The sequence below is a fragment of the Anguilla anguilla genome, chromosome 9 (genome assembly GCF_013347855.1).
Source record: "Anguilla anguilla isolate fAngAng1 chromosome 9, fAngAng1.pri, whole genome shotgun sequence".
In the NCBI taxonomy this organism is placed as follows: domain Eukaryota; kingdom Metazoa; phylum Chordata; class Actinopteri; order Anguilliformes; family Anguillidae; genus Anguilla; species Anguilla anguilla.
The window spans coordinates 45,224,625-45,238,717 of NC_049209.1; the positions used below are offsets into that span (position 1 = coordinate 45,224,625).

General features: G+C 50.4%; 1 protein-coding gene across 1 annotated transcript in view; it reads right to left on the bottom strand.

The window, feature by feature from the left end:
- Positions 1 to 8,993, bottom strand: part of cux1a (cut-like homeobox 1a) — a 44,118-nt gene extending 35,125 nt beyond the window's left edge. The window contains exons 1-5 of the mRNA XM_035435221.1: positions 8,685 to 8,993; positions 4,927 to 5,031; positions 4,478 to 4,666; positions 3,313 to 3,371; positions 540 to 588 (exon numbers count right to left, since the gene is read on the bottom strand). Of these exons, the coding sequence (XP_035291112.1) occupies positions 540 to 588; positions 3,313 to 3,371; positions 4,478 to 4,666; positions 4,927 to 5,031; positions 8,685 to 8,810 (528 nt within the window). The 5' untranslated portion in view covers positions 8,811 to 8,993. The remainder of the gene's footprint in view (positions 1 to 539; positions 589 to 3,312; positions 3,372 to 4,477; positions 4,667 to 4,926; positions 5,032 to 8,684) is intronic.
- Positions 8,994 to 14,093: the final 5,100 nt, after the last annotated feature.

Sequence of the window (14,093 nt, forward strand, 5' to 3'; positions counted from 1 at the left end):
GCATCATTCTTCCACGACCTTTCCATGCGAACAAGGGCTAAATTATACAGAAAGGGTAACATTCTGCCTCTGACAGCTGATCGGGGATCAGTGAACCAAACCTGTGAACCCAACACCAATCATTATAATTAAAAAAAGCAGAAATCTGGATCTTGGGTTAGACTGTAGAAGAACCAACACCAGCAATACATCTGGCATGAATAAAACCAGTGGCCTGGAACTGTTGAACCTGAAACAGCTGACTAAACTAAAGCCAACCGAATGACTGGTATCCTATCAACCAAACCCGACTGATTCAGGCTCCTCCCCCAAACCCCCGCCCCCCCCCCCCACCCCACGCACCAACACCATCCCGTTTCGCTTTGCATGCAAGTCAAAGCTTAACTAGAGACGTGATCTGAAATCACATTACACAAACAAGCGCATTTGTCTCAGGCTGTACGGGTTATCTGCCGTGCCCTGGGACAGAGCCGGCGTGCTCAATCACGTCTGACACCAGAACACGCAGTTCCATCACCAGCCAGGCGGAGCAGCCTCACCTGCGCTGTGGAGCCGTCAGACGACCCAAACTCCATGGACTTCAGGACACTGTGAACAAGAGACATTTATTAGGCTAAAGACCCATGCACACGCACGCGAACACACGCACGCGCATACAAGCAAATGCATACACACACACGCACATGCATACACGCACACATACGCACAATACTGCATGTGCACGCACACAAACACACACACACACGCACACAAACAAACATTGTGCCAGGCAATGGATTCAAAGTCACAAGTCGGAAAGATGTCACCTCAATTCTAACACCTCAAATGTATTTAAAAAGGCAACTTGCATATGTGTTGTTTACCCTCATACGACAATGAGCTTGAATACTGACAGAACTGTTGAATCAATTTACTATAATTAGTAAGTCCCGCTACATCCAAAACCATTTAAAGTGGATCCTAGTGGGAACCCCAACAGAGGTCACAGGAAATTAAAAAGATTTGCGTAAAAACCAGTGTCCATTACAGAGGACAGCAGGCTATCAATTCAAACCCAGCAAACAACAGTTTGCCTGATAATCAGAAGTGCTTCAGCTGCACTTAGAAAATTCAGGGGGAAAAAAAAAACAAAAAACTCTCTGTTCACTCTGTTATTACCGTTATAGATTTCAGACAAAGTATGGCTTCTAGAAATCCACTTACGGAATTAATGTCCAGACATGCTTCAGTTTAAAGTCGTTACAGAGATCGGGGGAGAGCCGGCAGCGAGCAGAGCGGCGGAGAATGAGCCCAACGCTGGCTGATTAGCCCCTGCGCTATCTTAACTTCGTTAGCCTTTTCATTATGCCCCCGCGCACAGATAAGTAACACAATAACGCCGGGTAATTAAGTCCGCTGTTTAAAAGTGACAAGTGCGGTCTGTTTCTGAGCTGTGCTGCACAAAGGGCACACAGCAAAAACCCCCCCACAGAACAGGCTGTCCCCAGGAACGAACCCCAGGAATGAACCCCAGGAACAAATCTGACCCCAGGAACAAACCCCAGGAACAAATCTGACCCCAGGAACAAACCCCAGGAACAAATCTGACCCCAGGAACAAACCCCAGGAACGAACCCCAGGAGCGAACCCCAGGAACAAACTCCAGGAACAAACCCCAGGAACAAACCCCAGGAACAAATCTGACCCCAGGAACAAACCCCAGGAATAAATCTGACCCCAGGAACAAACCCCAGGAACAAATCTGACCTGGGTCTGCACACAGAACCGTATACAGCTTAGATACTTAACATAAACAAATCAATAAAAACCCCAGGAACAAACCCCAGGAACAAATCTGACCTGGGTCTGCACACAGAACCGTATACAGCTTAGATACTTAACATAAACAAATCAATAAAAACCCCAGGAACAAATCTGACCTGGGTCTGCGCACAGAACCGTATACAGCTTAGATACTTAACATAAACGAATCAAAAACTTGCTTTAATAATAAATACTTTCAGAAAAACTAAGACAGTAAGTAAGACACACCACACACATTTTTTTTGAGTTCATGTTTTTAAACCAAAATTGTCAAAATCAGTCAGTCTTGATCCCACCCCTTCTCCCGAATCCTGACTTCAGACTTGCAAAAGCTACGACCGATAAGACTAAGCAGCTTATTGGCTGCTGTCACAGAGAAGCATGCACGTACCCTGTCACAGTGTCTACGGCGTACCCATCCTAAAGCGCCCAGCTCGTCCTAATTGAGATCGGGAAGTTAAGCACCGGAGAGGTCTGGAGCGGTGACACGTCCCGTGTGAAAAGCTGCTCAGGAGGACCGCGCTGGCGGGCGACCGGGGCAGCGGGAGAACTGTGGCTGGGCCAATGGGAACGCGGGCCAATGGGAATGAGAGCCAAAAGAAAATGGGCCAATGGGAATGCAGGCCAATTGGAATGCGAGCCAATAGCAATGCGGGCCGGGCCGAATGCCCAGCCCACTGGTAAAGGTCAATGGTAGCTCGCGTGATGTCAGGGCCTGACTCTCAAATCAAGGCCACTCCTCAGTCATGTGACACAGGACTGGCTTCCTCCCCAGCGAGCTCATCGCCAAGAAATAAACGGGGAAAATGAAGAACAGGAGGGGGGGGGAAAAGGCAATCTAACTTTCATGGGAAGCAAACGGCTCCATGATTAAGTAAAGACGGGGGAGGGTTTACGAGCCCCTGCTGTAATGCCCACTGACATTTAAGGTGTTTAGCAGACGCTCTGAAGTGCATAGACTCAGGGTAAGGCAACAAACACTGCTGAAGCTAAACCGTCAGGATCACAAGCAACAGTGGTAGTCAACACAAAACCTTCCAACATAAAGTTAGACACCATAGTAGGTGAAAGACTGAAATTGGGTATGTAGTTTATTAAGAGGCAAATCGGGTCTGGGGTGTAGGTATGGTCAGTAGGTATGGTCAGTAAACCCATGTGAAATTTTCAGAATTAGGCGAGACTCTGAGTGACTGGAACATATGACAGAACAAAGAAATCACCCAGGATTTCATTACAGACTTGCATGTTCTTTCCCCGAGAACAAGGTTCAATCACAAACACACACACACACACACACACACACACACACACAGAAATACATTCAGGGATAACTATCAAGTGTACTCTGGGGCACAGATGGCTCTTCTCAGCCGGAGGTGGCTGTGGAGCTCTATCGCTTAAGATGGCCGCCGCGTTTGGGCGGTGGGAGGGGCTTGCCACCGGAGCTCGTTTGACAGCAGGCCGCGGCCGCGGCGGTGGAGCCAGACCCGCCAGCCCCGGGAGACTTACTTCAGTTCCTTCTTGACCTCTTCGTAGTCCGCCCGCTCCTGCAGCTTCTCCTCCAGTTGCTGTGGCGAGAGAGAGAGAGAGAGGGAGGGAAGGGAGGGGGAGAGGGAGGGAGAGAGGAGGACGAGCGTGTCACTGTCGCGCTACAGGGGCGTTTCACGGCTCCCAGGAGGAGGGGTTCAGGGCGGGGAGAGGGGCGCACGCGTCCAGAGCTAGCGTAGCGGCGAGAGACCAGGTGCGCCGCGGTCACAACCTCCCGGCGGCCCGCGGGATCAACACCCGCCAAGACGCCGCCCGTCTCTGGCGCGGAAACGAGCGGCTTACGCAGCCACCCTGTCTGACCGGGCTTCAATCTCGCTGCACACAAAGAGCTGCCAATCAAGACAAACCGCCAGACGCTCAAAGTGAGAGGCGACCACAGACTGAGCCTGCCAGGACTAATGCAGCCAAAAGCGCACCTAGCAATTAGGTACAGGGACACAGCTAACATAATCGCTTAATATACTGCGAATGATTTTTAAAGAAATTTAAAAAATCGCTTTGTAAAGGTTGAGACTACTTGAGACAACCATTAGCAGTGAACAGAATAGATTCTAAGTAACCACATACTTGTTTAAAATGCCTTGTGTAATAATTATGCGAAGCAATATGGATTTGAAGAGTCGTTGGTTTGCTTATGTAACCGTTCTGTCCTTCATGAAAGTCATTGTTAAACTGGGTACAAACGCAGAGAAATACATCCTGCACTTTACAGCAGTCGAGGGTCGGAGGAAGAGTGTATGGAGGGTCGAGTGAAAAGCGGTGTCAAAGTGCTACGCAGCCCTGAAAGTCCCTGAGCTTGAGTAAAAGCTGGAAAATGAAAACGGAGAAAGGCTCATACTTGATCCAAGGACATGCAGCCATCAAATACGGCCCAGCGAGCTGCCGCCAGCTTCAGCTCAAGCCGGGTAAATGTAGTCATTATTTTCCACAACTGCTCCCAGTGAAGTAAGAATGCTGTGCTGTACCCTATCTAATGAGTGTAGCCACGTCAGAGTGAGAGATTCGACTGGGGACTTTGCATTGTTCTTAGCACGTTAGCCACTTTAGCACGTTAGCTGCTTTAGCACGTTAGCGGTTTTAGCACGTTAGCATTAGCACAACGCCCCCTCGCTCGACAGGGCCTGACCTTGAGTGTGGAGTTCCTGGCGCTGAGCTGCTGCTCCAGCTGGCTGATCTGGCTGGCGGAGTTCTCCCGCAGTTTGCTGAGGCTCGCCTGCAGCCTCTGCACGTCCTCCACCAGCTGCACGATCTCCCGCTCCTTAGCGCTCAGCTCCACCTCCAGGCTGGAGCGCGACAGCACCTCCAGGGCCTGTTCCTGCAGGGTAAATCAAACACGCGTGCACACACACACGCGCGCACACACACGCACACATACACGTCATCAGAGGTGTGGGAGGTCGCATGTGTAGACAGGCTTACACACACACTTTTACAGACATTTAATTTTTTTATTTTAAATTTAATGAAATATGTGTAACATGGTCTACCAGTGGTGGCTGTGCAATGAGGACAGACCGATGCACACAGACTCCGCCCACAGGGGGGGAGGGGCTGTGAGTAAGTTGCCGTGCCTACCATGTCGGGGGCTTTCTGGATCTGCGTGGCCAGCTGCAGGGACTTGTTGGCGGATGATAGCTGCCCCCGTAGGCTCTCCGCCTCCCTCTCCGCGGCCTCCGCCCGCTGCGCAGAGGAAGAGCATCCGAACACAATGAGGAGAAGAGGCCAGTCAGCCCACAGAGGGCCCGCAATTACCTACAGTGGGCAGCAGGGGTCCCCAAACCGCACCCTGGAGAACTAAACGGTCTGCTGGGTTTGTCTTTTCACCTTAAAATCAACAACCAGCACAGACTCAAAAAAACATACATGAAAGAAGGCCAGGTGAATTAACCGTGCAATCGACCACTTTAATCGATCAATTAAGTGCTGATTAACAACAAAAACCAACATATCCTACCCCTTGGACCTTTAGGACCAGGGTTGGTAGTGCCCGCAGACTTCTGTACATGAAAACTTCCTAATATCAGTGCGGAATTAACCTTTCTAATAAAGAACCACAGACAGCCCAGAAGGACAGGGTCAGCGAAAGCAACCTTATTATACCTCTTATCTTAAAACCGCACAATCTTCGAAGAGAGACTGCTTCCTAGAGCCACTTTGGAGATTTGTTGATATTTTCAAAAAATGTCCACAGCCGACTTCTCGGTACGTTTATAATCGAGGTGAACCCAGTGTGTACTCCTGGAAACCAGGGCCACAGTTTCCATTTGGTTACTGCCCAAATTAGTTCAGCTTAAATAAACCGAATCAAGCCCTGAATACAGAGAAGGAAAGAGCGAGATTAATTCAGACTCACCCCCAGAGCGCACACAGCACAAATGGAAGAGCGCACAGACATTTAAATAATCCATTATATTTTAAAGGCAGTTAAATATTCAACCTTTAGTTGTATCGGGAGTTAAGAACCACGCATTTAGGACAGCCTATTTTTTTAAAAAGGAATTATGGAAATGCAGCATTTTCAGATGCTAAGCAGTTACTTAAGCATGGTTGATGAATGTGTTATTTTAGATAATGACAAAATGGTAGCGAACAGTTTTGTTATTACTTTAATAACAGGGTTTCATTGCATTTCACCAAAGTACTTTTTCAAAACTTTTTTTAATGAGGTTAAAAAAACGGGAGGGGTAGGGACGTGTCCTAACGACTGCCCCGTAAGAACAGGACGGGGACGGGGGGGGGGGGCACCCTAAAGACCGCACTGTAAGAACAAACAAGAGGAGGGGTGGGGGGCTTTATCCTTTCTTCACAGCTACTGTCCGTGTCTCACTGAGGCTTTCCAGTGAAAGCCGCTGTCTTTCAGGCCTGCGACGGGGCGACTCAGGGAGCGCACGACTGCGCAAGGCACGTCAGAGACGACCGCTGGGTCCTCCTGCCAGACCGCGGGGGACTGGGGGGGACGGGGAGGGACTGGGGGGGCGGCTGGAGAGTCATTTTACGGCGGTGCAGAAAGCAGCCATGGGCAAAGTTAATTCACTGGCCTCTCTCTATCCCTCTCCCTCCGCTCCCTCTCTCTCTCTCTCACTCTCTCTCTCCCTCTCTCCCTCGCCCCGCTCCCTGGCTGTCAGGCTGGGACTGAGCAGTCTGAGCGGAGCTGATGGAGGGAGCCGTAATCATGAGAACAGACTGAGTGCAGAGAATCGCAGGAGGCGGACAGAGACCAGAGACGAGAAGTAATGTGAGAGGAGAGAGTCCAGAAACTGTGTGTGTGTGTGTCTACGTGGACGTGTACGTTCATGCATGCGTGTGTGTGTTTGTGTGTGGACGTGTACATTCATGTGTGCGTGTTTGAGTGTGTGTATGTGTGAACAGGGTCAGACAGTCGATATAACATGAGGCGTTCCGGAGTATTCCGACTGACGGCACACTGGTCACGTGTTGGTGGGAGTGTGTGTGTGTGTGTGTGTGTGTGTGTGTGTGTTAGTGTGTGTATGTGTGAACAGGGTCAGACAGTCGATATAACATGAGGCGTTCTGGAGTATTCAGACTGACGGCACACTGGTCACGTGGGAGTGGGTGTGCGAGAGTGTGTGTGTGTGTGTGTGTTAGTGTGTGTATGTGTATGTGTGTGTGTGTGTGTTAGTGTGTGTATGTGTGCCTGCGCGCATGATGTCCCGATGGCTGATATCACTAGGCGTTCCGGAGTATTCCGAGCGACAGCAGCACACTGGCTGCTCGCTGGCAGGTGCGGGTGTGTGTGTGTGTGTGTGTGTGTGTGGGGGATGGCGGGTTGCACGAGTCTCACCGCGGCGTCTGTCTGGAAGCTCAGGCTCCGCAGACGCAGCGTGAGCCTCACCTGCTGTGACGGGCGTGGCCGGCTCTGCCCGAAGCGGCTCTGCCGCCATTTCGCCAAGATCCGCCGTTAATATTTAAAGAAGGGCCGCCTCGCAATTAGCTTCTCCCTTACAGTGATAAATGAGCTGTTTTGATTGGGTGGCGAAGCACGAATCAAACCTTCAGACCTGTGGAAACTAGAATCCTCTCTCATAGGACAACCTAAGGAGCGTCTGGGACAGGGAACCATTACCCACAAGCAAATATGGCCGACTTGTTACAGCGCATCACAAAAATGACAAAAATACTGTACAGACTAAATGAACGTTAGTGAACATTATCCCAGCTGGTATATAAAGTTTGCTTTGAAGCTGATGTGACCTCATACTGCACTGTTCAGCTGCTGGGTTCCAAGGGAAAGGCCAAATGCAAAACCATGAAAGCAGCGCGATACATGCATCTGAACTGTCCCCACAATGCTTCAGGGGATTTTCCTCACGAACACGTACGGCCAATGGTGTTCTCACTGAACTTTACGCGAGCGAAAAACGTATAAATTAAAGCGAGGGGCCTGAAACTAAGAGGATTGCCTTAAAGGTCACGAACAGAAAAAGGCCACGAGGCCTCGGGCCCGGTCTACACCAGGAGCCACCTCTCGCAGATTCACTCCGCAGCCCAGCACGGAGGCAAGGAAGCCGAAGAGCACAGATTCCATTTTAACCCTTCGAAGAGCAGGCTTTAGAATGTTTTTTTTTTTTCAAAATTCCGAGTCAGTGTTCTAGAACTCCATTGCTTTCGATCACCAGTAGTGATTGTGACATCAGCATTAGAATGTTCGGGTAAGAACATTCTAATCACGTGATCTGTGAACTCGCACCTTTAAAGGGTTAACGACCAATTCTGCACGGGTAAAGCCATTTGGATAAAAATGCTCAATGTTTGGTAAGGAACAATGCCATCATTCCTAATCCTGATTACAAACGTTAACACTGGGGGAAAAAAATAAAACGAATCGTTAGTCAGTTTTCCCACCGAGCCAGACAAGTGTGAAAGTCACTGAAGCGCATTAAACTGGATGACATAGTGTTCCAAAGGTAAAAACATGATGTCATTTTCTTTTGTATAACTGAAAGGCAGGAAGGGAAAAAGGGATTTTAATGTGCTGGGGTTGGCCATCTATAAAATGAGTGAAGCTGCAGTGAATTTCCATAGAGAGAAATCGTACCCCTGCAACACACCACTCCCAAATTCTCTTCATCCGTTCTGATGGACGGAGTGAAATTCACCCTTCCCTTTCGGTGGACTGCAGGGTGTGCGGGTTTTTGTTGTTGCTCAGCACCGTGTTGATCGATTAAAGTGTCTGATTACGCAGTTAACTCAGCACACCTGGGAGCTCGGGTCCGAACCGGGCGCTGAGTTTTAAAGAGTTCCGCCGTGGCGGATTGGCATCTGAAAACCGGGGACTCGCCCGATTGGCCAAGAGCGGCAGGCGGGGGACTCACCTGATTGGCCTTCTCCAGATCAGTCATCACTATCTCAATCTCATCGACCCTAGGAGGAGACAGGAGAAACAGCGCACATTTAATACTGAAACCCTTTGAGAGGTTAGTCAAAAAATGGCCATCCATCAACCGACAGCCCAGAAGATTTCATAGCCTATACAATCTATAAACTGCTGCATAATTTGTGGGAGAACGGTTGGCCCGAATGTGACCAGACTACAAGCAGCATGCAAAACAGTACTGTAGTCTGAGCAGAGCGCCCCCTAATGGTGTGAGAGCTACTGCACCCTTTAAGTACATGATAAGTATACAGAAAATGCTAAATTAAAATTTTGAAAAACATCAAAGAAGAACAAAGGACTAAATAGCAAGCAAGCAGCAGGCTGAAATATTGAGGAATACACTGATTTCCAACGGGAAAACCCCAGTGAGAATAAACTGGAGCTCTCTCCTTACAGCAGGAAGAACTGGCAGGGTGCTTCAACACCACACACCGTATTTCAATTAAACCAAACGCGCTATTGTGTCGTAAACATACGGCACTGACTAGGCACTGATTCAGGAATTACGTCCAAACGACGTGTGAATTTTTGGAGAGGTTTGCCTTCTCCCACTGGTTTGGCGAGTGAACAGCACTGACTGGAGTCAGGAATTTACACCAGAACAACAGGTGCGGCTCTTTGGAGACGTTGCCGCCTCCTACCGGCTGAAGGCCTACAAAGCGAACCCTTTAAGAGATGCTTCTGTGGCAACATATGAACGGGTTCTGTTTCACACGACACACAACAGACGGCTCCTACATGCAGAGGGGGCGGGGGCCAGACTCAATAACACACAGTGATTGGTTAAACCGACACCAGACGCCGCCTCGCTCTTCCTCTGATGGAAGCAGTAACGCGGGCGCGTGGGGGGTGGAGTCGTCCCCCAGCGCGCTCACAGAGATTATTTGCGTAATTAATTTGAAGGAGGCCTTTATGTCTGGAGGGAGCCGGGGGGGAGCCGGGGGGGAGACGGGTTTTAGGCTGTTTAACGCGGGCGGCGCGGTACAGTAAGCTACCCACACGGATGCCAAAACGCCAGGACAGCCGATTATCCATCGTTCGCGGGCAGCAGGAGACGTCCAGAGCGGGAAATAAACACAGGCTGCGGCTCCGAGAGAAGCCAGCACTTCTGTTTGAGTCACGTCTCAGCAGAATGTCAGGCTGGAGCAAACGGCAGGCGGGAGACGTCCACAGCAGCCAGTGTAACAGGCCCGCGCTTATTCATGTATTTCTGTGCACAGAACACAGCGTACAGGCTGCGTGTGATTTCGGTGCATCTGCTAAGTGTTCTGATGGGGAAATGACAGGGAATGTGTGCGCACAGGTCAGTGTGAGGCTCACAATGACGGCTGCCCCACAGGGCCCAGGACAGGCCCAGACTCCAGCGGCGTGCTCTGCACACAGCACGGACATGCTAACAGCACTGTATATGTGCATGTGTGTGTGTGTGTGCGCGTGTGCGTGTGTGTGTGTGTGTGTGCGTGTGCCTGTGAGTGTGTGCCTGTGTGTGTGTGTATCTGTACATGTGAGTGTATGTGTGCATGTGAGTCCATGTGTGTTAGTGTGTTAGTTTTGTGCGTGTGTGAGTGTGCGTGCGTGTGTACAGGAGTGAGTGTGTGTGTGTTAGTTTTGTGCGTGTGAGTGAATGTGTGCGTGTGTGTTTATGCGTGCGTGTGAGTGTGTGTTAGTTTTGTGCATGCGTCTGTGTGCGTGCGTGTGTACAGGAGTGCGTGTGAGTGTATGTGTGCGTGTGTGTTAGTTTTGTGCGTGTGAGTGAGTGAGTGCACTGAGTGCTGGTCTCTCCTGCACACACAGCCCAGGCCATTAAGCGTCTCAGTTTCACTGTAATCCCGCGGCGGGGCGGCGGGGCGCTGCTGTGGGCGCTGCAGCCAGCCGGCCAGGCCGCCACTCAAACAGAGGGATTACACTAATATAGTCTTTAGGCTCCCTTAATACACTCTAATCTGATATAATATTTTCAATTCTGTTAGCGCCAAGCTGGAACCTACAAATGGCCTGGCAGAGGCCTGCGTTCACAGCTCACCTGGGGGGGGTGGGGGGGGGGTGGCCTCTGCCAAATAGTATACGCCAAATACAGTGCTTGACCCCTTTGAACACCAGTGAATACGTCCTTCAAATCGCTGACAATTTTTAAAAGAAACCACAATTTCCAGCAATATTGAGAACAAAGCTGCTCTTCTGCATGATTGTACGTTTTGGTGAGTCACGTCAGGGATCTGCGGGAGTGTTTTCAAAGCATTATCGCCCCCCAGAGAGCTGAAGTACAGTACATCAAATACGCATTAGCAGCCACAACCAGGGGGGTATTTCACAAAGCACCATTATTCAGTTAGCTGGGTAACCGCACTGAGTAAAACCTGGAACCTCCTCCCACATCTGGAACATGGACTGGAGTAAAAAAGATCTGTTCCAGGTTTTACTCCACGCAGTTATCAGCCAGATCAGTAATCCTGTTCCGTGAAACACCCACCAGGTCCGGTTGGAACCCAAGTGTATCCGGCCTCTGCTCAGAAGAAATAAAGGCCACACCCTTTTTTTTCCACCCGCCAAAAAGGAAGTGATGTCACAAGGGCTGCCCCTCCACAGAGCGGCTGTGATCCAGGGCCCCGAAGCCGGGCTTCGAATTAGGCGGGAAAAACCCTTGCGGCCCTCACCGGCCTCGCACCGCTTCCGCCAAGAAAAACCGCCACTCAGCCCTCCGTGACGCCGCGAGCGTTTCTAACGAGGGGAGAGACGGCGCGCCTCGGCCGCCAAAGAGCCCCCCGTTCAAAGCCGCCGCCACCACGCAGAGCGTCGCCCCCGACGCGACTCTCGCTCGTTCGCGCCGGGCGAAGGGCTTGGATAACGCTGGAGTAAGCAGACACTTGGAGCCCGTGGATAACGCACGCCGTTAAGCTGACAGGACGAGCTGAACACCCTGGAAAAGAACGCAATTTATTTCTCAGTTTCTGCAGGAGGAATCACAACTCAAAGCGCCTAACGGCCGCCTTTTAAACCTCCGTCAAAAATGAGCAGTTGAGACTTAAAACTAAACGGCTATTATAGCCATTATAAAAAATAAGGCAGTGGAAAGTGCACACCCTGACTGCAGAGCCTTCAGATTGCCGCCTGACTCTCTCACACACAGTCAGCTTTCCTCCTGTCGATTAGACCAGGCACCGCCATCTCACACTCACCCCGCCATAGCGGTCAGTGTGCATGCATGCGTGCATGTTCGCATAGGAGCGAGTGTGTGTGTGTATCTGTGTGTGTATGTGTGAGTACACGTGCACAGGAGGGTGTGTGAGCATGAATGTGTGTGTTTGTGTATATGTGTGTATGTGTGTGTGTGCGTGTGCACAGGAGTGTATGTGAGTGTGTGTGTGTGAGTATGCAAGAGTGTGTGTGTGAGCGCGTGTGCACAGGAGCACGTGTGTGTGTGCATGTGCAAGTATGCAAGTGGATGTGTGTGCGCGTGTGCACAGGAGCATGTGTGTGTGTGCAAGTGTGTGTGTGCGTGCGTATGTGTGAGCAAGCATGTGTGTGTGTGTGTGAGTATGAGTATGAGTGTGCGTATGTGTGTGCATGTGTGCGCGCGTATGAGTGAGCGAGCGTATGTGTGTGTGTGTGTGAGAGAGTGTGTGTGTGTGTGTGTGCGTATGTGTGTGTGAGAGAGTGTGCGTATGAGTGAGCGAGTGTATGTGTGCATGTGTGTGTGAGAGTGTGTGTGTGTGCGCGCGTGTGTATGTGTGTGGGCTCCATTTGCACATTTGGCAGCGCTCCTGTAGCATTCACGCTGAGAACAGCCAAATGGGCGTTAATTAATTTGCTGGCAACATCTAATTATAGGTGATTTTGTTTAATGTGTTTAATGATGTTAATTGGGTTTTATTTTTTATTTTAAGCGCGAGGCACTTTCAAATGACTGTTTTAGTGCTCAGACTGGGCTCAGACGGTTATCGTTTACGTTATTTACGATATCAATAATGCAGGAAGCCAGAGCGGTTCGGCCCCGCATCAAATATGGCTCAGAGACGCATAAAGATAATTGAGGTATCAGTGTAAACAAACAGTAAATATTCTGAGGTCAGGCCAGCGCCGAAGCTAACGTCTCTCTTCTCTTTTAAATACACAAACGGCTAAAAGCATCCGCGCATCTGGGCAACACAATGCAATTTTCATGAGAATGACGGAAAAGCTTCCCTCCATCTCTCTCTTTATTTTTTCTTCTTCTTGTTTTTTTTTTTTTTTGAAACAGCGCTGTACCTAATGCTTGTCATTAACCAGCTGGTAACAAACGGGCATTAACGGTAAGTGTTCCCGGAATAATCCGGCCCAAATAGGGTAAAGCGTCGACTCTTGATCGTTTAATCAAGGTACAGATGCAAAGTATTTCTAAATACCTTGGGATTTGCCTGGATTTAGGCATTAGAAAGGAAATGCGCCTCTGTGCTGAAAGGAGATGGGCGATTATGGGGTTTTTTTTCCAGCTGTATTATTATTAACCGGCGCGAGAGCGAGCTGCGGTCATGGCGACCAGCACGCGATCCGACAGCGCGGGGGACCCGACCCGCGGTGACACGGGGCCCGGAGAGCAGCCAATCCCGCGCCAGGGCCTCGGTCACGTGACGCGGCAGACCCCCGTCCGTTTAGCCTTCGAAGCATCTGATAGGTCTCAGCACCGGCTCGGGCCGGGAGCACGCAGGCTACTGCCAATCGCCTTTCCCGAACACGAGCCAATCAGCTTTCCCCTTACGTCCGCGCTGCTTAAGACTGAAAGGGTCAGAGGGAATGAAACGACTACTGAAGGATATTCCCCACACGACAAACTGCTAAATATAAGCCAAAAAAAGCAGAGAGTTTTTGGAAGGTTAGGTTTTCCTTTTTTAAAAAAAAAGAGAGGAGGTGGAATGATTGGATGACGACACGAGGCTGGACGAAGGGGTTGTCGCAGAGGGGCTCGACGCCAACGCTCCGGAAACTATCCCTCTAACCGGGGGCCAAATCGAACGGCCGGTTCTCTGGCGCGGCGGAGCGAAAACAGCGCCGGTGCCAGCCGAACGAAGCGCCAAGGAGGAGGGAGGAGGAAGTTTACTCGACCCAGAGTCTCCAAACTAAACAAAGAGGCGGAGCGGGCCCCTCGCAAACTTTCCGTCCCCCGAGTGGCTCCGAGGGCCGCCCCTCATCGCCAGAGAGGCGCGCGTGGGGCTTATTACTCTCTCTGAAAAACACACGCTAAAAAAAAACTAAAAATAAAAATAAAGTGATGGAGTAGCTCCCGCCGACTGCAACGTCTGCATTCTTTCAAGAGCGCCCGCTCTCTCTCTCTCTGTCTCTCCCTCTCTCTCTCTCTCTGTCTCTCCCTCTC